This window comes from Canis lupus, chromosome 12, assembly GCF_048164855.1.
Source record: "Canis lupus baileyi chromosome 12, mCanLup2.hap1, whole genome shotgun sequence".
In the NCBI taxonomy this organism is placed as follows: Eukaryota; Metazoa; Chordata; class Mammalia; order Carnivora; family Canidae; genus Canis; species Canis lupus.
This window is the reverse complement of record NC_132849.1, coordinates 15,129,361-15,149,605: the sequence shown is the minus strand read 5'-3', so window position 1 is coordinate 15,149,605 and position 20,245 is coordinate 15,129,361. Positions and strand designations below refer to the sequence as shown.

General features: G+C 49.6%; 1 protein-coding gene across 12 annotated transcripts in view; it reads left to right on the top strand.

Annotated features, from left to right (window-relative positions):
* The window catches only part of SFXN5 (sideroflexin 5), a 122,677-nt gene that overhangs the window by 72,082 nt on the left and 30,350 nt on the right, over positions 1 to 20,245 (top strand). For all 12 annotated transcript variants that reach the window (XM_072769815.1, XM_072769809.1, XM_072769813.1 and 9 more), the window contains one exon: positions 9,004 to 9,094. In XM_072769815.1, coding sequence (XP_072625916.1) covers positions 9,004 to 9,094 — 91 coding nt within the window. The remainder of the gene's footprint in view (positions 1 to 9,003; positions 9,095 to 20,245) is intronic.

Genomic DNA, 20,245 nt, shown 5'->3' with positions numbered 1-20,245 from the left:
CTAGATTACAAGTTAACCAGGGACAGGCCCTGTGTCTTCTCCCCCACCGAGGGGGCACAAGCTCTGCTCCATAAATACTTGTTAATTAGGTTGCTGATTGATTGCTGGCCTCGGGAGGCCCCTCTCCGACTAGACCCATGGTCTCAGCCGTAGCGGCGTCCCTCTGCCTGACGTCTTCACACAGTGAGGGGCTAGCTTCGGCAGATGGAGCGGAGTTTCTGACTTGGAAAATCTGCAGCTTGCTCGCTTTTCTTTTGTGTGTGTAAATCACAAAACCTCCAAAGAAAGAAGCTTTATTTTATTTTCCTTTCCCTTGTTCTCTGGAACCCTGGGCCCGCGGCCTCATTAACTGATCTCTGCTTCAATTAGTGACAAATCCCCTCCCAGGGAGAACCTGTTAGGAGGAGATGACCTGCAAACAAGTGTCACGGCCCCAGTGGTTGGCCCAGCTCTGGCATTAATTAAAACGAGTCCCTACAAGCAGGCGGTGCGGATGGGGGGGCTGACAGGCTGAGGGCAAATCCCAGGGACTGGGGACAAGCTGGAGTGAGGCCAGGCCCCAAGAGTCCAGCCTCCTCCCTGGACCTTTCCTCTCCCTCAGAAGACCCAGAGAGCCCTGACCTTGGCCAGCAACCCCCAGCGTCAAGGACCCCCAGTCTGTATGGCCCCCTGAATGGAGTCTCGTGGTGGTGGGACCACCAGCGCAGGGGTAGCAGCCTTTTGGTGAACTCTCTAAATAGATTTGGCAATGTCTGGCTTCTTGCTCGAGAATAAAAAAGAAATTTTGTCTTAAGTTATTTTTGAAATCTAACAGTTTGCTGTCTTTTAACAAAGGAAGCCTCTGTCAGCCCTCACTGTATTTGAGTTTGGGGGTTCACGCTGAGCACATCTCTGGTCAGCCTCCCCAGGCCCTGGCTACACAAGGGTGAGACGCTCACTCCTGCCCTTCAGAGGTGTTTGTGCTGGGGGTTATACAGATTGGTATGTCCTTCAAGATGCGGAGAGGAAAAGCTGAGGATACTCTGTGGTAGAACCAGAATTATGATGAGGTGACCCTCAGGTGTGGTGGGAATTATGGAAGGGGCCCCTAAGTCACACAGAGCCAACTCTTCCAGAATAGAGCAGAGAGAGCTGAAGGCAGGATTGGGGGTTCCAAGTAGAGGGCACAGCACGTTGAGAGGCATACAAGAGAAGCACATGACGGACTCCAAAGCGGTGGGGAAATGAGTGTGGCCATCATGGGATGAGTGATGAGGATGAGGTGATGGAGAACTGGGGAGTAGCAGAGCCACTCATGAAGCACGCACAGTGCTTTGGACTCAGGGAGCTGGGGTGTCGCAGGGGGTGCAGGCAGAGTGGGTCGGAGAAGTCATGGTGGGGTGGCAGGCCCAGCAGATGACCTCCCTCATGGACTCCAGGTCCTGGCTGAGAATGGACCTGTGGCTGGAAAGGAAGGCTCAGGCTGAAGTCCTACATGCTGGTCAGGAGCCAGTTGGAGGAGCCAGAGTATGAGAGACACTTCATGCCTGGTCCTCAAACCCCTCACCTTCAGCCAGGTCTTAGGTGGCCGAGGCCTTTCCCTGTTGGGACATTGCTGATCTCCATTCCCAAAGGGTCTGGGCCCTGAGGGGTCCTTTTTGCATAAGGACACAGTGATTGTCAGCTAATGTCTATAAGATACCGGAGTACAAGGAGGTGTCCCAGGGGCCCCTGGGCTGAACCCCTACCCCTCCAGTTCCTACGGCTCACTGGCAGCTCCATGTCCCAGTATTAAAACAGGAAATAATCACAATATCCATAATGGCTAACATTTCTGGAGTGCCTTCAATGTGCCAGGTACTGCATAGGTGCTCCTTTCGATTTTATACATGAGACATAGAGGTGAAGCCAGTGACAAAACTAGGATTCAAACACAGACTGAATCATGCACTATTCTAATACAAAGACCCTTTTTTCTTCCTGCTCCCATTGTGGTAAAGAGGAGGGAAAAGCCAAGCAGTGTTGTTGGCTTCCAGTTTAGAGGAACTGTTACTGTGCCTCCTGGCAGATAGGTCTGCCCTCAGATACCCTGGGAACAGCGGGGACTGGAAGAAAATTTTTGAGAGGCTCTTTAGGTGTAATGCGGTTAGACCCTCTATCCAACTTCATACTTGGTTTCTGCACCTGTGTTTTCTGGCCAAGGTTGAGCCAGTAGCATATATTTGTCCCTGGTCTGTAGCATGCCCCGCCTCCTGCCAGATCATGTCTGGCTGGTTCTGTGGTCGAGGGTGTACCTCAGAGTGTTCTTTGTGATCAAGGGTGTTCCTCAGAGTGTTCTCTGTGGTTGAAGATGTGCCTCAGGATATTCTCTGTGATCCAGGGTACCTCAGGCTGTTCTCTGTGGTTGAGGGTGTACCTCACGGTGTACCCTGTGACCCAAGGTATACCTTAGAGTATTCTCTGTGGTTAAGGGTGTACCTCAGGGTAGTCTTTGTGATCCAGGGTGTACCTCAAGGTGTTCCCTGTGATCCAAAGTGTACTTCAGAGTGTTCTCTGTGGTTGAGGGTATACCTCAGAGTGTTCTCTGTAATCCAGGGGTACCTCAGGGTGTCCTCTGTGGTTGAGGGTGTACCTCAGTGTTTCTTGTAACACAGGTGTACCTCAGAGTATTCTCTGTGGTTGAAGGTGTACCTCAGAGTTTTGTCTATGATCAAGGTGTACCTCAGAGTGTTCTCTGAAGTTGAGGGTGTACCTCAGAGTGTTCTCTGTGATCCAAGGTATATCTCAGGGTATTCTCTGTGATCCAGAGTATACCTCAGAGTGTTCTCTAAGGTCAAGGGTGTACCTCAGAGTGTTTCTGTGATCCACGATCCAAGGTGTACCTCAAGGTGTCCTCTGTGATCTGAGGTGTACCTCAGAATATTCTCTGTGGTTGAGGGTATGCCTCAGAGTGTTCTCTGTGGTTGAGGGTATACCTTGAGTGTTCCCTGTGATCCAGTGTGTACCTCAGGGAGTTCTCTGTGGTCAAGGGTATATACATACCTCTGTGTGTTCTCTGTCAAGGGTGTACTTCAGGGTGTTCTCTGTGATCCAGGGTGTACTTCTGGCCCTGCTGTCCTTCTCTGGGCCTAATGAAGACAGGGGCCATTAGCCTGAGAATCCCAGACCAGACTATTGTCTCACTGCTTTTGCTATGATTGGCTTTTGGGTTAGAGGGCCCATTGCATGGACCCTGTAGCAGAATCTGAAGTTTTCCAGAAGCCTGCAGATGGTGATATTGGCAGTGGTGAATCTGACATGAATATTGGTTCTACATCTATTCTATTCTGGGGAGGACAAGTTGTTGTCCCCTCCTACATGTGAGGAGTCTGATGTAACTGGTTTTCTAGCAGGTGGCCCTCAGGTCCCTGCAGGGCATGGTTCAGAGGTCAGGCTTTGCTAGCTGTTGCTAGCAAACAAAGCCACTTGGCTACAGCTGAAGCTGATTGGCATTTTAGCCTGTGTATGACTCGTCCCAGCCACCTTGGCCCTTTGCCTATGGAGGACAATTGACCTCCATAGAGGGTCACCGAGTCAACTTGGTTACCAAGAGATTATTCTACTACAGGCGCCCTCTGCTGGGCATTTTTGGCACCTCAAAGATTCTTTGAACTGCCTCATCCCTTGCCCCACCAAGGCTCACTCAAACTCCTAACCATCTGCTTACATTATTATCCATCACCCAAGAGTATATCTAGTTTCTGAACCTCATGCCATCTCTCCTTTCAGGCATGTCTTCTTCTCCATTGTTCTCCAGGGCTCCTCAGATCCCTGTAGGTGCCAGTAGAGTTCACAGCTGGCTATGGACGACCTGGTACTTCATGCTTCCAAAGCTCTACTGAGCCTCCTCCCTTCTTATCTGGTTGCCTACTACTTATGCTTCAGGGCTCAGTCGGGCATCCCCTTTCTCAGAAACCTTCACGGCCTTGGGGCCACCCCGTCAAGGCAGAGTGATAACCATCTGCTCAGATGGACTTAGACCTGTGTGTGTAGCGTTTAGCACCATAAAGCTGTGTTTGTTAAGATGGACAGCAGTGAGTGCACAGGAAAGGTCTCCTTTGTGGCTCTTTTTCTCCTGTCTCAGAAACCACTCACTTGACTTATTCTAGAATATTTTTTCAGCACCTACTCATTTTCCCAGACACCAGGAATTCAGTGAGGAGTAAGAGAAACACAGGCCCTGCACCCAGTGCTTAGGACCTACTGGGAGAGATGGATATTGAGTAAAGAGGCCACAGGTAAAAATAGTTCTGTGCTATTCAGTTTTTATATATTAAATATGTATTACTTTGATTCCCAACATTTTAGGGAGGTAAATAAATATATACTTTGAGACTGTGATAGGGACAGGGAAGAAAGAGATCTGAGTTCTGTGAGAAACTGTAAAAGGGGAGCCCCAAGTGAAGAGTAGGCCTCTCTGACATTTAAGCTGAAAAGTGAGGAGGCGAAGGGGGAGCAATGCTTGAAGGCTCTGGGGAGAAAGGTGATGGAGGGTGGAGGACAGGAGGGAGAGAAGGAGAGAAAGAATTGGCTCATGGAAGGAGTGGGCCAAGGCGAGGTGGCTAGAGCCTTGCAAGCGGGGCCCTGTGGATCTCTAAGTGCAGTGAGAAGCCCCTGAAAGCCTAAAGCAAATTGATGCCCATTTTAAGAAGATCATTCTGGCTGCTGTGTAGAGAGCAGACTGGAATGAGCAAGAGCAGAAGCAGGGAGCCAAGTTAGGAAGTGGGCAGTTGTCCAGGGAGAAGAGATGGGTGATTAAGGTAAGTGGCCAGAGCAGAGAGAAGTAGTCATATTCAGAATACCCAGAAGACAGGACAGGTAGCCCTGCATGCTGGGCTGCATGTGGGGAGGGAGAGGCTCCTGTCCAGAGAGACTCATGGATTTCGGGCATCAGGAGCTGCTAGGAGTTGGAGCGGGCAGGGGGTGGGTGAGGAAGAGCAAGGCCTTCATTTGGGGTGCGTGAAGGTGAGTGGCTGAAGCCCCTTTAGCTAAACGCACCCTGCAGGGGTTTGCAGATATGGGCTGAAGTGGAGGACCCAGCCTGCATGCCTTGCTCAGGCCCCATCCCGTGTGTCCTCGCTGGCCTCACAGAAGGGAGGCTGCTGTTGGTCTGGGAAGGACTTTGGTGCTAGGAGACAGCTCATAGCTGCACAGCTCATGACACCGGAGATCTTGTGTCACGAAGCCCCCACCGCACCCTGGTTCTTGGTGCTGGTCAGCACTTACCCCGCCTTGGGGATGATCAGGAGGCTAGTCTTCCCTCTTCTGCTCCTGTACATGCCCATGGCAAATTCACTGGCTTGGGAGCCCCAGCTTGGAGAGAAGTGACCAGAGAAGCTTCCTTAGGCCATTGCCAACATCCCAAGGGTCCTGGGCTCTTGCTTCTCCCAGGACTCCTGTCTGCTGATCACAAGGGGAATATCGTGTGCAAAATCCATACCCTGTTTGTTTTCCTCTCCGCCAAAATGGAGCCCCTGTTTGGTTAAATTCTATTTTGTGGCTTATTTGGAGACTGTTAAAACAGACCCTGGGGGACCCTCAGCAGTGATTGTTCCATATCTCATTATCTTTCCCGAACCCGATTATTAGCTCAGATTTTTCTGATCGCTAGCTGCTGTTCATGATGAGTTGTGTGCCATTAATGCCAGCTGGTTCCCTTAAACAGGACCCACCATGCCAGGGAAAATGAGCTGGCATTCAGAGCCACCAGCCACTTGGCTTTTTAATTTTAATGGGCTCCACCAAATGTTCCAGGCCAAAGGGCCCCTGAGGAATCAGAACAGACGGGCTCCCAACCCCGGTCTGCAGCCCACCCTGGTTCCTTCCCAGGCTGATGCCATCCTAGCTGCTGGGACAGTAAGACCTGAGTTGGGGGCTGGGGGAGGAGTGGGGATAAGTGGCCATTTGCCTCCCCCGTATTTGCACCTTCCTGTTATCTGGCTCATCATCAGTGGGTGAGCAGGGTGACCTCACCAGCCTCTAGTCTCCCCACTTTGCTGGTCCCCAGTCCCTTCCCCAGCTCAGGCATGCTGGCCATGCTCAGGAATGAGTATGCTGGGAAGACCTCAGTGAGCTTCAGGGAAGGGCAGGCCAGAAGAGATCTGGAACCCAGGCTTTGTTTTCTCTCTTCTTTCCTCCCCACTCCTGTGGCCTCCCACCCAGAGTTGGGGAGACAGGCTGGGACACTCACTCTGGACTGTGCCAGTCCTAGCCAGAGGGAAGGACAGCCAGTCAGGGAGGCTTGAGGACAAGTCTGAGTATTTGCTGCAACCAGTGGCCACTATTTCTTGTCCTTCCACCACACTCTAGCCCTGCTTGCCCCCAAGAGGCTGCCAGGGGAATGTCCCAGCTGCCTGCTGGCCACCTGAGGGCTCTTGCTCTTTCTAAAAGACTGTAGGGGGTGGGGCTGGGGTTTGAACCTTTTGTCTTATAGCTGAGGTAGGTGCAGGCAGGGCTGGATCAAGGGCCCTATCTTCCCTCACAGGAGCTGCCTTCCACTCATCTGGGCCACAGCCTCAAGCTGGTCTTTTCAGGGAAGCTTTTGCTACTCAGACAGTTTTAAATGGCACATTAGACATGAAAGCATCCCTCATTGAGATGGAAGACACTTGGAAATAAACGGCACAGTTAAGAGCAAACTTTTGGAATCAGCAGACCCCTTGGTTCAAATCCTAATGTTACATGCCTCATAGTAGCTGTGTGTCCTTAGGTAAAGTTACTTAACTTCTCTGAACTTGTCTGAACTTCTTTGAATCTGTAAGGAGCAGAAGTCTAGGAGTCTTATGGCAGGCATTTAATTTAGACATTTAATGTGACATGCTCAGCTCATGGCGTGGCACCTCCCCTCCTCTTCTCCATCACCAACACCTGCCGGTGTGTCCTCCTGCCTCCTTCTGTACTTTCCCTCCCTGTACCCTATAGTAACATGTTCCCTGGCATTTGGGGGAGGGGGTCACAGAAATAGAGTCACTCACTGCTGAGAGCTATGGAGACCTGGATTTGAGGAGTTCCATCTGCATGGCAGGGCAGCCTAGAAGCAGGGCAGCAGGGCCTAGTGTCGGCTAGCAGCTCCCTGGCCTGCCCTGGCCTACCAGGGAAGTGTGCCCAACCTGCCACACATCTCCCTGCCTCCCAGCCTTCCCTTGAGCAAGCAGAAAGAACAAGAGTTGGACTCTGAGGATCAGCTTGAGGCTTCCAATATAGACCAGACACTCAAGAGCCCAAACTGGGCTTGCCTGGCAGCATTCTGGCTCCATGGGGTCCTGGGATACCCAGGGGCTGACAGGGTGGCACTTCCCAGGTCACTGCACCATTCTTGCTTTGACTGCTACAGTCACCCTGCAGCCCCAGAAGCTTTCCCAGGGCTCTGCATCTTCTCCAGCGACCTAGAAGGTTGAGGTCAGGGCTGCAGGTACAGGGTGGCTTGCTAGCTACCAGGTGTGCCAGAGCTGAAAGCAGGCTGCCCCAGGCACCCTTAGGCCAGAAGCCCTGTGGCAGCCCCTGCTGCCCCTCCTCCCAGGAAAGATCTACAGGGCAGGGGCTAGCTCTGGCCTCAGACTGCGGAGCAGTGGCCTCTCTATACCGTTTCTGGTCTGACACATGCATCTCGCCTTTTCTCTCTCTATGCCTGTGCTTGTGCTGTTTTCCTCACCAAAATTCTTTCTTCTGCTCTAACCTCACCTTTCCCTCCTCCAAGAAACTCCCCTCTAGCCTTTGCTGATCTCCATCCATCCATTTATTTGTTGGTTCATGTGTTTATTCCTCAGTTACCAGTTTATTGAGCTAATACTACATGCCATTTACTGTCCTAAGTGCTGGTCATACAAACATGAAAAAGGCGGGGTCCCACATCCCACTCCAGCAGGGGCATCAGATCATGAGCAGTGAACCAAGCGCTGAGACATGTGAGGGAGCAGCTTCCTGCCTGGGAGAGGTGACATGCTTACATCGCTTCATTTATGCTCCAAGCTCATGCTAAACACTTTACATACATTCTTATAGCAGCCCTGGGATGCTGTAGATGTTACCATTCCTTTTTACAGACAAGGAAACTGAGGGAGGGAAAGGTTCAGTGACTCCCACTGTTAGTAAAGTCACCGGAGGTAGAGCTCAGAGGTGGGCCTTACAGAACAGATGTGGGCTGGGTAGAGAAGGCAGACATTCAGGTCCCCAAGTAGGAAAGCCCCCATAGCATCTGGTGAACAATAAACTGGATTCCTAGAAGGAGAAGGTGGGGTGTTAGGGGAGTGGGAAGGCTGTGTGAAGGAGATTGTGCCTTTTCACCCAGGTCGTGGGGAGGAGTTGGTTGTGGCCAATCTGGTTGGACCTGTGTTCCAGGACAAAGGACAGCACAGGGGAACGGAATGGAGTGGGGAGACAGGGGAGGGAAAGGTGAAAGCAAGGGGAGCCCCAGCATCCCAGGCTGCGTGAGGGGGCTGGGGTCTATGGGAAGAGGGCAGTGAGCTCAGGAGGTCCACTGCACCCCCTGTCCTGTTCTGGGCTGCTCTGCTTAGCTCAGCAGCCACTTGTGGCAGGTATGCCAATGCCCTTCTCCTGAGTCCTGGTGGTTAGGTCCATGCCTGAGGCCATAGTGGGGCCTAAAAAATGGAGTGCTCAGTGGCTGAGGCAGGATGAGGGTTCTCACATTTAATTTACTTGCTACTTATGTGTTCATCTAACAGCAACCTTTCCTTTCTCCCTCCTCAGAGAGATTGTGTGTGTGTGTGTGTGTGTGTGTGTGTGCTCAGTGTGTGTGTGCACGCGTGGGCATGTGTGTAGCTGAGGCTTTCCCCTCATCCTTCCCCACGGGCTGGTTAACTGGGATGTCAGGGCAGTGGTGCTTTGCATAGTGGCACTGGAGCCCAGCCGAAGCAGGTGGCGCTGAGGATTTGGGGTCTGGGGCTGACAGTGCCGCTCAGTCTCCACTCCTGCCCCAGCCTGCCAGGCCCCTGCAGCACCACGCACTTTCTCTTCTCTCTTCCTAAGGTGGGCCTTAATGTCCTGGTTCAGAAAGCCAACAAGTTCACCCCGGCCACCCGCCTTCTTGTCCAGAGATTTGTGCCGTTCCCTGCCGTAGGTAAGACTTGCACTTTGCAGAGGTGTGCATGTGCGCGTGTGTACAGGCATGTGTGTGTCCCACCCGGGTGTGCGGGGCCGCAGGGCTCTAGGGGAGCTGGACTGCCTTTCCAGACCTCCTCTGACATCGGGGGTCTCCTAGTGTTGACAACTAGGGCAAAACACGTGTAGACAGAAGTAAGGGTGATGGGGCCCTGCTGACGAGCTCTGTGAGTAAGGTTCTGCTTTTAGCACTGGGATTCTTAGCCAGGGCCCTAGCTTCCCAAGGGGCAAGTAGATAGAGTGCAGTGGATCCTATGGTCTTGGCTGGGGAAAATGACTACGCTAGCCTCTAACTGAAATTGAACATTACCTTCCATTGTGAATGTAGGCAGCAAACCACAGTATCAAGCAAGAGCTGTGGCTCTTTCACCCACAGAAACCACAGATAATTTCAAGTCCTATTACAGTTGTTATAAGGATTTTAAAAATACTGTTTATGTGTAATACTAACTCAAAATTATGATATTTATTTAATCCGCTGGTAGGTCTCGTTCTTTAATTCATTAGTTAAAAAGCACACCTGTTACTGTATCACAATTAAAAAAATATTTTGATCATGTATTCCAATATAATCCCTTTATAATCCCGTGTGTTCCATTTCATGCATTTGGAGACGTTATTTAGAGTGGGGCACATAGGTATCTCCTGGCCAGGAATCACAGGGATTCCTGGTGCAAAAGAAGGCGCCTGCAAGTCTAGTGTTCCGAGCCCTTGGGTATTTTTTTTTTTATTAGATTTCAATTTGCCAACATATAGCATAACACCCAGTGCTCATCCCATCAAGTGCCCCCCTCAGTGCCCGTCACCTAGTCACCCCCACCCCCACCCCGCCCACTCCCTTTCCACCACTCCTTGTTCGTTTCCCAGAGTTAGGAGTCTCTCATGTTCTGTCTCCCTCTCTGATATTTCCCGAGCCCTTGGGTATTGTGGACCGTTTAGGTTCTGTAAGTCTCCATTCATAGTCAGGTAATTGTGATGCATGCGTGTGTAGAGGGGATTTCACTGCCTTCAGCCAAGACTTTGCTGGTCTTAGAGCCTTTGAGCTTCCAGGAGCTGCCTTGGGCCATCCCATCAAGCCCAACCTAACTCTTAAGAATCCCACACTGGGGCGCCTAGGTGGCTCAGTCAGTTAAGTCTTTGCCTTCAGCTCTATCCTGGGGTCCTAGGATTCAGGCCCATGTCTAGCTCCCTGCTCAGCTGGAAGCCTGCTTCTCCCTCTCCCTCTGCTCATGCACTCACTCTCTAATGAATAAATAACATTTTAGGGCAGCCCTTGTGGCTCAGCAGTTTAGCGCCACCTTCGGCCCAGGGCCTGGTCCTGGAGACCCGGGTTCAAGTCCCATGTCAGGCTCACTGCGTGGAGCCTCTTCTCCCTCTGCCTCTCTCTCTCTCTCTCTCTCTCTCTCTCTGGAATAAATAAATAGAATATTTTAAATAAATAAATAAATAAATAAATAAATAAATAAATAAACTCTTAGAAAAAGAAAAAAAAGAATCCCACGCCTTGCCTAGGGAGTTTTTAAAAACTAAAAAGAAGGTGGCTCCGTGGTACAATGGGTAGCACATTGGATTTCTAAAAACTAAAAAGAAACATTGACAGAAGCATAAGGCTGTGCGTGATTAGTTGTCAAAAGAGGCTTGAACCATCATACCAAATTTCCCATTTGATGCCAGAGCACAAAGATGAGGGCATACCACAGAAGTGGTGTGAGGTCCTGTGACCTCCTGGGTGCCAAGGCTGAGTCTGAAGAGCCAGAGTCAGACCCAGACTCATGGTCCCAATCTCATTCTTCACCTCCAGGGTTCAACCTCCTCATCTGTAAAATGGGGACACCAGTACCTTCCTATAGGCCAGAGCTATAGGAAGATCAGACGAGACCACAGACCAGCTCCCATTCATAGGGAAGTGCTTTGGAGCACCTGAAAAGCCCCTACGTGAAGGTGGGAGATCATTACCTGGCAGCCCCACCTCCTCGATGGCCAGGGGTTAATGAACTCCCAGGACCAACTGCCCAGTGAGCGTCAGCTGACCCAGATAATTGCTATAGCAACTCCACACTTTTAATGAACTCTCAGCTATTTCTGGCATGGGCCCCTAATGGAATGACTCTTTAGATCTGACTTTGTTAAGGGGCCTAATTTAGCAAACAAGGCTGCCGATCTTGCACTGCTCACTACCCTGGGCTGGAGGGTCTGATGCAGCCTCGGAAGGTGGCAGCTGTTAGCTGCGCTGGACCGGATGTGGGACTCGGCCAAGATGTAATCTGTCCTTGAGCCAAGGTTCAAACAAAGACTTTGCCAGGGGTCCATTCCAGCCTTGCCCTGCTGGCCATCTTGCTGTATGACCTTGAAGGTAGTCTTAACTTCTGGGGCCCCTTCAGGAGGAAGGTCCCTCCTTTCAGGTTTGACCCTGTCTACCATCCCTACCTGAGACTTTCTGTCCCTCTTTGGGCTCCAGCCTGATTCTCTTCCTGTCTTATCCGAGAGGAACCTCCAGGTCCAGCCACTGTTGAGAGGTCTTGAGATCCCACATATCCCTAGCCAGTTACACAGGTTGCACACAATGTGGTTTGCAGTCCTGAGAGTCCTTTGTTTGCCAGGATCCTCAGAGCAGCAAATCCTTTCTGGCTGCTTCCTCAGGTCTGCTGCCTGAGTCCTGGCCGTGTGCCTGCCTCCCTTCCATCTCTCTGGCCCCTGATGTCCTCCCAGGCTTGTCTATAAATGGGTACCTGCTGACCCCCTCCTGTAGTGTGCATACACGGTGGTGTGTAAGATGATCAAACATGCCCCTCACCCCCTTCTGAGCCCTTTGTCCTCTCAGGCCATCACATAGCCCCTGCACTTGGCTACCCTTCACTCTCTTCTCAGGCTTAGACAGCCTCTCTAAGCCTCACTGCATGCTGGCAGGGTCTAGGTCCCTCCAGGCATTCACCCTGTTTTCCATGGCAGGCTAGGCCAGGCCAGGCCATGCCAACATCAAGGCCATCAAGAAGCTTGCCCAGGACTTGCTTTACCTTGTAGAGGGTCCTCTGCCCCTTCAGACCCCTGGCCTGTTGGGGAGACAGAATTCACGGAGCCATGAGTGCTCACAGGAAATCCTTGAAGCAAGTGGAAATGATGGGATTAAGCCCCAGTTGTTGGGATGTGTGGTGGGGCTTGGTGAGGTGAGTAGGAAGCAGAAGGGGATCTTGGGGGAGGATGGGTTCCTGAAGGGGCCTGTGTGCCCTGTGCTCAGAGGCCATATCCCCACTCCCTCCTTCCTGGCCCGGCTGGGAACTCAGGCTCAGGGAAGAAGGAGGCTCCCAGGACTTGTGGCTCCTCCCCGCTGCCCTGCCCAGCGAGTTCTGCCCTACTCCAGCCTGCAATCTGGAAGATAGGAGGACACCTCTCTTCACTGGGCCCCACATGCTGCCCAAGAGAGGGACCTGGGCACAGGACACCTCGTTTCCCATCCCATCCCTGACTCCACTGCTCATACCCCTCCCGGCCTTGGACCAGACCCCACTTCAGCCTCTTCCCCCTGGGATGTCTGTGACAACACTACAGGCCTCCCCTGGGTTTGCAGGGGCCCCACAGCTCTCCCTGGCTTCCCCAGCAGGTTTCTGCTCCCCTTCACACCCCACATTCTCTCTCTCTGGGAGGACCCGAGGCAGAGCGAGCCAGAATAAACACATTCAGACTCTCTGAAAGTTATCCTGAGCTGGCCACAGCCCGAGCCTCAAAGGCCTAGCCCACCCTACCCCAGCCCACTTCGATAACCCCTCACCCATGTAGCTGAGAAACAGGATGTGGTCCAGAGGTGCCCCACCAGGAGCACCCTTCCTTCAGGCTGACCCTGGTTTCTCAGCCGTGGTTGTATGTGCATGTACCCGCGTGCTGAGTATGTGAGAAGCCCCGAGGACGCCCACTGAGCCCTTCTCTCCCTCATGGTGGTTTCAGAGCCTTGCTGTGCCCGGTCCAGAGTAGCAATCATGTGGGAAAACTCAGTTTCTATTTATACATGGAGATGTTAGGAAAGACGGTGAGCTCAGGAGCATGTGTGCTGGCATTGGAATCGATTGGGGACTGGTAATTAATTTGTTTAGACCTTAATTAATTCTCCAGTTCTTTCTTATTTGTGGACTGCCACGCTTAATTGTGTTCAGGAGCTCGAGCTCAGAGCAGGCCCTCCATTAATTGATGGTTGCTGTGAGGTGGGAGTTAATGGTTTGGGGAGCTGGGCAAACAGTGTAATTAAAGGTCAGTCGAGACATTGGAAAAACATACCCCCCTCCTCCAGGTCCAACTGCCAGTCTCCACTAGCGGAGTCCATTCCAGGGAAGTTAGCCCCACAACAGCCTTCTCATGAGGCATTGGGCCGGGAGCTGGCTGGAGTGGCCAGTGGGAGGAATGCAAGGTCACAGATGCCGTGAGGGCGCCCTGGTGAGAGCAGTAGGCCCATCTCATCAGGCATGTGTGGGGCAGGGCCGTTAGCCAGGGGCCGAGAGAGAAGTAGGGACCCCCAGGTGTCACCAGTGAGCACCCAGCCTCTGTGTATATGTGTGCAGGGCCTAGGGAAGGAAGGTGACCTGCAGATCTCCTCCCCCGTCTCTAGCTGCCTGGCCACATCCAGCAGGGGACAAGCTGGGTCAGGTGCTAACAAAGACCCCCGTGTGGGCTTTGAGCTCCCTCAGGGGAGGCCCGAGCCCTAGCTCCAGCCAGCCGACCCTCTGCACAGGGAGTAACCTTCCTGTATGGGCCAAAGTGCCAGCCTCATCATCCCTTTGCCGGGAAGCGACTTCTCCCTGTGCTGTCTGCGACAGTCCCCTATGTTAAATGTCACAGCTTATTTCATCAGGAAAAAAACCTCTGCATTCACCAGGGGTCTGTTCTTCAGGAGGTTGGGGCCGTCTTCTGGAGAAGGTCTTCTGTTCACACATCTGCCCCACCCCATCTCCTCACTCCTTTCACCCCCAGGCCACAGAGGTCTTGGTGTCACTGATCCCCCTTCACAGCCCCTCCCTTGGTGTTTGAGCCACCTTGCTTGCCTGGTCTAGGAGGTGGCCACGACAGTGTGCCCATGCCCCAAAGCTCAGTCCTGACCTCCTCCAGCCTCATCCCCTGTGGTTAGAGGATGGCAGGATGTGTCTGTGCCAGCTGGGCCTCATGACGTATGCTCCTTCCATCCAGATCAATGATAATATGGTGTCCACAGCCCTTAGGCTCCTCTGGTCCTTTCCTTGACCTGGGCCCTGCTCATACTCCTTTGCAGCTGTGGTGTATTTTGACCTCCTGTCTGCCTTTGTCAGGAGCCCCAGGCCTTTGCACGTGACCATGTTTGCCTGGAATCTCCATTCTTCCCATTACCTCAGCCTCGTCTTCTACCTTCTCTTACTGCCAGGCCTTTGATGCTCAGCTCAGACACCACCTCCTCCAAGAAGCCCTCCCTGGTAGCCCCAGTGAGGGTTAGAACACAGCACCCTGTATGTGTTTATGTGTAACCCAGAACTGCCCACTTCGTTTCTGAGTTTGCCTCCTTTATCAGACTGTGAGCTCCCCAAGACAGGGACGAGATCTCATTCATCCCCAGCCCCCAGGCTCACTTTATGCCTGGCACACAGTGTTCAATGTGGGTTTATTTAGTGATCAAATGAGTGCTCAGACAGAAAGGCTTTGAAATTGGATACCCACAGTGGAACCCCAGCATGATGATGTTGGTGGCCACATTTGATGGCTGCTTGGACATTTATTCTGTGTTTTTTTTAACTCTTATTTTTAAAATTATTTTTTGAATCTTCTGTTTTCTTATGTAAGTTTTCACTAACACTGTCATTCACACTTTTAGTTGGCAGGCCTAGGGTGGATGACCAATAGGCCACCTAACCAGGTCATCCAGGTCACATTCTCCAGCCTTTCTGGGTTAGATCTGGAAAGATAGGTGCGCTGGTCTGGGTACCATAAGCATGAGCAGCCCTAGAACTGACATGGGCCCCCACTGTGTGTCAGCTTCCAAGAGGACATGGGTAGTGAGGCCAAGTTAGCCAGACAGAAATCTCTAGTGGTGCATTTCTAGGGCTCTGTCATCAATCTTGTCCTCTGCAGTTAAAACTGCCTTGGTCACATACAACAGTGGGTCGCATTCAAGGAACAAGCATAGCAACTTGGCAGTGGTTGTGAATTCGTGGGTAAGAGGTGTAGGATCTAAGATTGCAAGTTTTGATATAAGGTTTGCTGTTCAAAAAATGCAGCTACACGAGTGTAGGCTTGCTGAAGACCTGACTTGGCCAGACTACTTAGGATAAAGATCCGGGGATTGTGGGCCGTATGCTCAGAATATGTCTGCAGTGTGGTGTATGGCTCTGAGGAGGCCCACTCAGACTTCAGCTACATTACTAGAAACAGAGAACCCAGAACAAAGGAGTCTGTTTAGTTCTGGACTCCACATGTCAAGAGATGCTCCACATCTAAGGGGGAGCCCAGCAATGGTTTCAGGATCTTCTGAAAAACTGACCGATTATTATTGCAATGAGCTGCCTGACCCGTCAATTAGGGAAGCGTCCAAGTAGCAGCCTGGCCCAAAAAGCTGTGAAGGGGCATTCCTGTGTGATCAGGTCACCTGTTCCTGGGCAGCTGGCCCAGGACCTGGCATACAGTAGGTGCTCAGTGAATGCATATTGAATGAATGGCCTTCTGGGTCAGAGATTTTATAATGACTGAAATCCAGATAGTAGAGAAATCCAGAGACACAGAAGGTAGGAAGCCCAAGGCAGGGGAGCGGGTTATGAATGCAAGAGGAATAGAGCCAGTGGGAGTGGGCCGGGCTTGTGGGGGAAGGGCCCATGCAGAGGACCACTGGGGCCTTGGATGGTAGCTTAGAGTTGGAGCTTTACCTTATGGTTAATAGGGAACTGCTAAAGAATTTTAAGCTAGGGAGCAGCTGTGATAAAAGGGAGTTTTCCAGAAGATGAATGTGTTAGCAGGAATCTTTTGTGAAGAGATCCTGAACTTCAGAGTCAGCCTACACCTAAATTTACAGGCTGATTTTTCAATCCCAAAATTCCCAGTCCTGAGCCTGTGACACTTTAGTTGGGCTGTGAAACCCATACTAAAATCCTCAAGCTATTTAAAAGAAAATCTGTGTCAGATAGCACTGCCTTTTGGGTGGAATATTGGGAAAGATCATGAAATCAAGCATTAGGGTGTACATCCCCATTTGATAATCATCCCTCCTCTGAAGGCAGGGCTGGGGCTCTCTTCCAGTGTGATTCACTTGAGTGTGTGTGTATGTGTGTTTCAGGTGGTGATGTGCATACATCTCCACTTGTACATACATCGACTGTGTCTGGCAGAGACATGAGAGCCTGGCTAGAGTGACTGCCTCTGGGGAAGGCGCAGGGGAAGCTAAGAGTCAAAGCTTGGAAGGAGCTGGTTTTATTATAAGGGTAAACTTGTATACGATTTGAATTATTTACTGTGTGCACATATGACCCACAAAATAGGAGAGAGAGAGAGAGAAAGAGAGAGAGGAAGTAGAGTGGAGAAAACTTTATCTAGCGTCAGTCCGGACCGAAGATGGAAGCTCGTCTCCTAGTTGCCACTGGAATGTTTTTGTATCTGTTTTAATAAAAATGATTCTACTTTTTTTCCTGATAATACATGATTGTATTATAAAGTAAACAATCCTACTTTGCTCTCCAGAGTAAGTTTGTGCATATCCCTCCAAATTTGAGCTAACATCTAAAAATGTAGGGATCTCTATTTATTATTGTATCTATATATAACATAAATATGCCTATATAAATACATATGTAATACCAATGAAATCATACCATGGATACTGTTCTGTAAACTGCATTTTAACCTCAATAAATTATAAACATCTTTATAGGGCAGTCCTAAAATCTCAGCTTATCCTTTTTAAGAACCACAATAGCACCGCACTACACAACATTGTAGGTGTGTCCCTATGTGCACGAGTAGTAGGAACTCCTCCAGGGCAGAGGTTTTCAAACAGCCATCTGGGGGGCTTTAAAAAATGCAGAGATCTGGACCCAACCTTAGATTTAGTTTCAGTTATGCAGCCAGTGTTGAGAATCACCAGTCAAGGCTCAGTACCTAGAAATGGAATGGCCACACCAGAGGATATGTACATACCTCGCTTTGCTAGGCATTGCCAAATGAGCATACTGGCTTTTTACTCTGCCTACAAGGTTTAAGTTTTTGTTTCCCTACATTTCGTGTTATCAATCTCAAAGAAAAACTTCTGTCCATCTGAAATGGTTCTTTTCTCATTTTAATTTGTATGTTTCCAATTCCCAGAATGGTTGAGAATTTTTTCTTAATTTTATTGGATGTTTGGGTTTTCAGATAGAAAAGAGAAAAAAGGAGATCCCTATTTCATACCACACACAATAATAAATTCTAGAGAGGTTAAAGACCTATACGTGAAAAGTACAATGTTAAAGCTTCTAGAAGAAAATAGAGATGAACATTGGGGAGCGGCAGCATTTCTTGATGACACAGACAGTGTATACCAGAGGGGAAAGGACTGCCTGTTTGATGACATGTTACACTATATGCCAGAAGTCTCCATCAACAAAGTGAGATAACAAGACACATACTATTTGTAAACCATTTTACCAATGAGGATTAGTCTCCAACACATCCAGAGAACACCTGCAGATTGACTTTTCTCTAGATTAAAAAATCTATCTTTGACTATTATTAGTAAGATCAAGTTCATGTTCATTGAGTTTTTATTATTTCTTTTATTAATTCCTACTTGAATATTTTTGGGGTGTTTTCAATGACTATATTTTTTTTCTTAATAACTGTTAAGGCTCTTTCTACGTTTTATGAATGTTTTGGCCAAAGGTACCAGACTCACACCGGCTTAATTAAATACATAAATGTATCACTTCACAAAGGTCGAGTGCTGTGTGAGGCATTGGTGGCCCTTCCTTCCATCTCTGTGCTCTGCCAGGGACTTCATCTGGGGGCTAGTCCCTTTCGTGTCCTAAAATGGCAGCAGCAACTCCAAGGACCACATACAGGCCCACCATGGCCCAGAGGACAGGAGGCTCTGCTGCTGCTTCCTCAATGAGAAGAGACCTTTCCCAGAAGTCCCCTGCAGACATCCCTCACTGGCTAGAGTTGGTCACATGTCCCTTCCTCAATCAAGCACTGGCAAGGGAGGGATTTATTTTATATATATATTTTTTAGATTGAGAGAGCACAGGCAGGGGGAGCAGCAGAGGGAGAGGGAGAAGCAGGCTCCCCATGGAGCAGGGAGCCCGATGCGGGGCTGGGTCCCAGGACCCCAAGATCATGACCTGGGCTGAAGGCAGACACTCAACCAACTGAGCCACTCAAGTGCCCCAAGGGAGGGATTTATTATAATTAGTTAGGACTAGCCTTCCTGGGGTAGAAAAGCTTTGGGAGTCAGTCATCATGACCCTCTGTTGATGAGTAGTAGCGGCTCTTTGTCACATAAAATACATTTTCCCACTTCCCATTTCTTATGATTCACAGATATCAAGGGCCATATTTCTCAATGCTCAGATGCCTCCGTTATAAGGGGGCATTAATACAATAGCCTTTCAGAAGAGGAGAGGACTGTATTTCCTGCTCAGGTGAGGAAATAAACAAGCCTTCACTACGCATCCAATCTGAGTCACTTTCTTCAAGATCACAGAGTTTGAGTCTGAGCCTTGCTCACATTTTCCACTTCTCTTTTGGACATTGGTTGTTAAACATAGCGTCACGGCTACCACTGCTTTTTGTAACTCTACGTCCAATCTTGACCCTTCTTGACCCTAAAACCAAGAGTATAATTTCAAAGCACATAAAAGAATTTGGGGATTTTTTGGTCTGCATTTCCTACTTGGTTATACTTGTGGCTTCATTTTTTTTCTTTACTTGAAGATAAAACTCTTCCTGAAGTTAATCAGCTTCTTTAGGAAGTTTCTCCCCTGTACACACCTAAGTGTAGGAACTGCCAGTAGGTCACACCAATCCTTGCTGGTTTTCAAATTTTTGTGATCTACTTTAGGAAGTTTGGCAATTTCTTTTCAGTTCTTAGACAAGTAAAGCATGGTTATGTTCTCATTGTAAAAATTCAAATGGTGTTTAGAAAAAGGGGGCAAAGAAAGTGGAAGACTTTCAACAACCTCTAATTTCTAAATTTAGTTCCCTTCCCAAGGGGATCACTGTGTGAGGTGTGAGCCTTCCAAAACATTACCTGCGGATTTATGGGTACACGGTATGTATACACCAATGATCGGGTTTTACAGATAGTGAATCATCCTGTACATACTCGGTAGCTTTTTTCATATAAGTTTGTTTTGGAGATCTTCCCATGTGAGTTCCCTAATGGTGGACATTTAGGTTGTTTCTAATTATTTGCTCTTACAAACAGTGCTATAATTAACATCCTTGTAAATGTCTCTTTGTGCATATGGGCAAGCATTTCTTTAGGGTAGCTATCTATGGTTTGGCAATTTCTGCTGTCTTTAATTGCATTGCCTGGTATCTGGCAGACGATCTTCTGCATGTACAATAACTTTTCATGTCCGTGCTCCATTATAGTGTAAGTTCTAAAAAGATGTTTTAGGCAACAATTAGGAATCTAAGTTTAAGTTCAAATTCTGTGCAGACTGCTATGGGTAGCTGAGGTGACACTTGAATGAACCTCTACACGTGGCAAAGTTTACACATGCACAGGCGGTCCCAGGGGGGAGCGGGTAAGGTTTCCTCTCCCCCCCACCCCCAGCCCGGCGTCTGTCGTAAGGCACATCATGATTTTTAAAACATTAAAATATGGAGAAAGCATCATAGAACCCAGGACTTGAGATATTTTTGTTTTCTCCACATGAATAGCCCAATAGCCCATTGCTTCACCTTCGTGTTTGAATGACCCTTTGTTGTGAGTCATGGAGCTGCTTTACCACAAACTCATTTCGCCTACAGGTAGGTGTGTTTCTGGACTGTGAACTCGGCTGATCTGTGTGTTTGTTCCTGTGCCAGGTTGGGGGGCAAGCGCCCCTGTAGTCTTCTTTTTGAGAACTTTTTTTTTTTGGTACATTTGTCTTTCTGTCTACTGCTCTTTCTTCTTCCCCGCACTGTCCCTTTT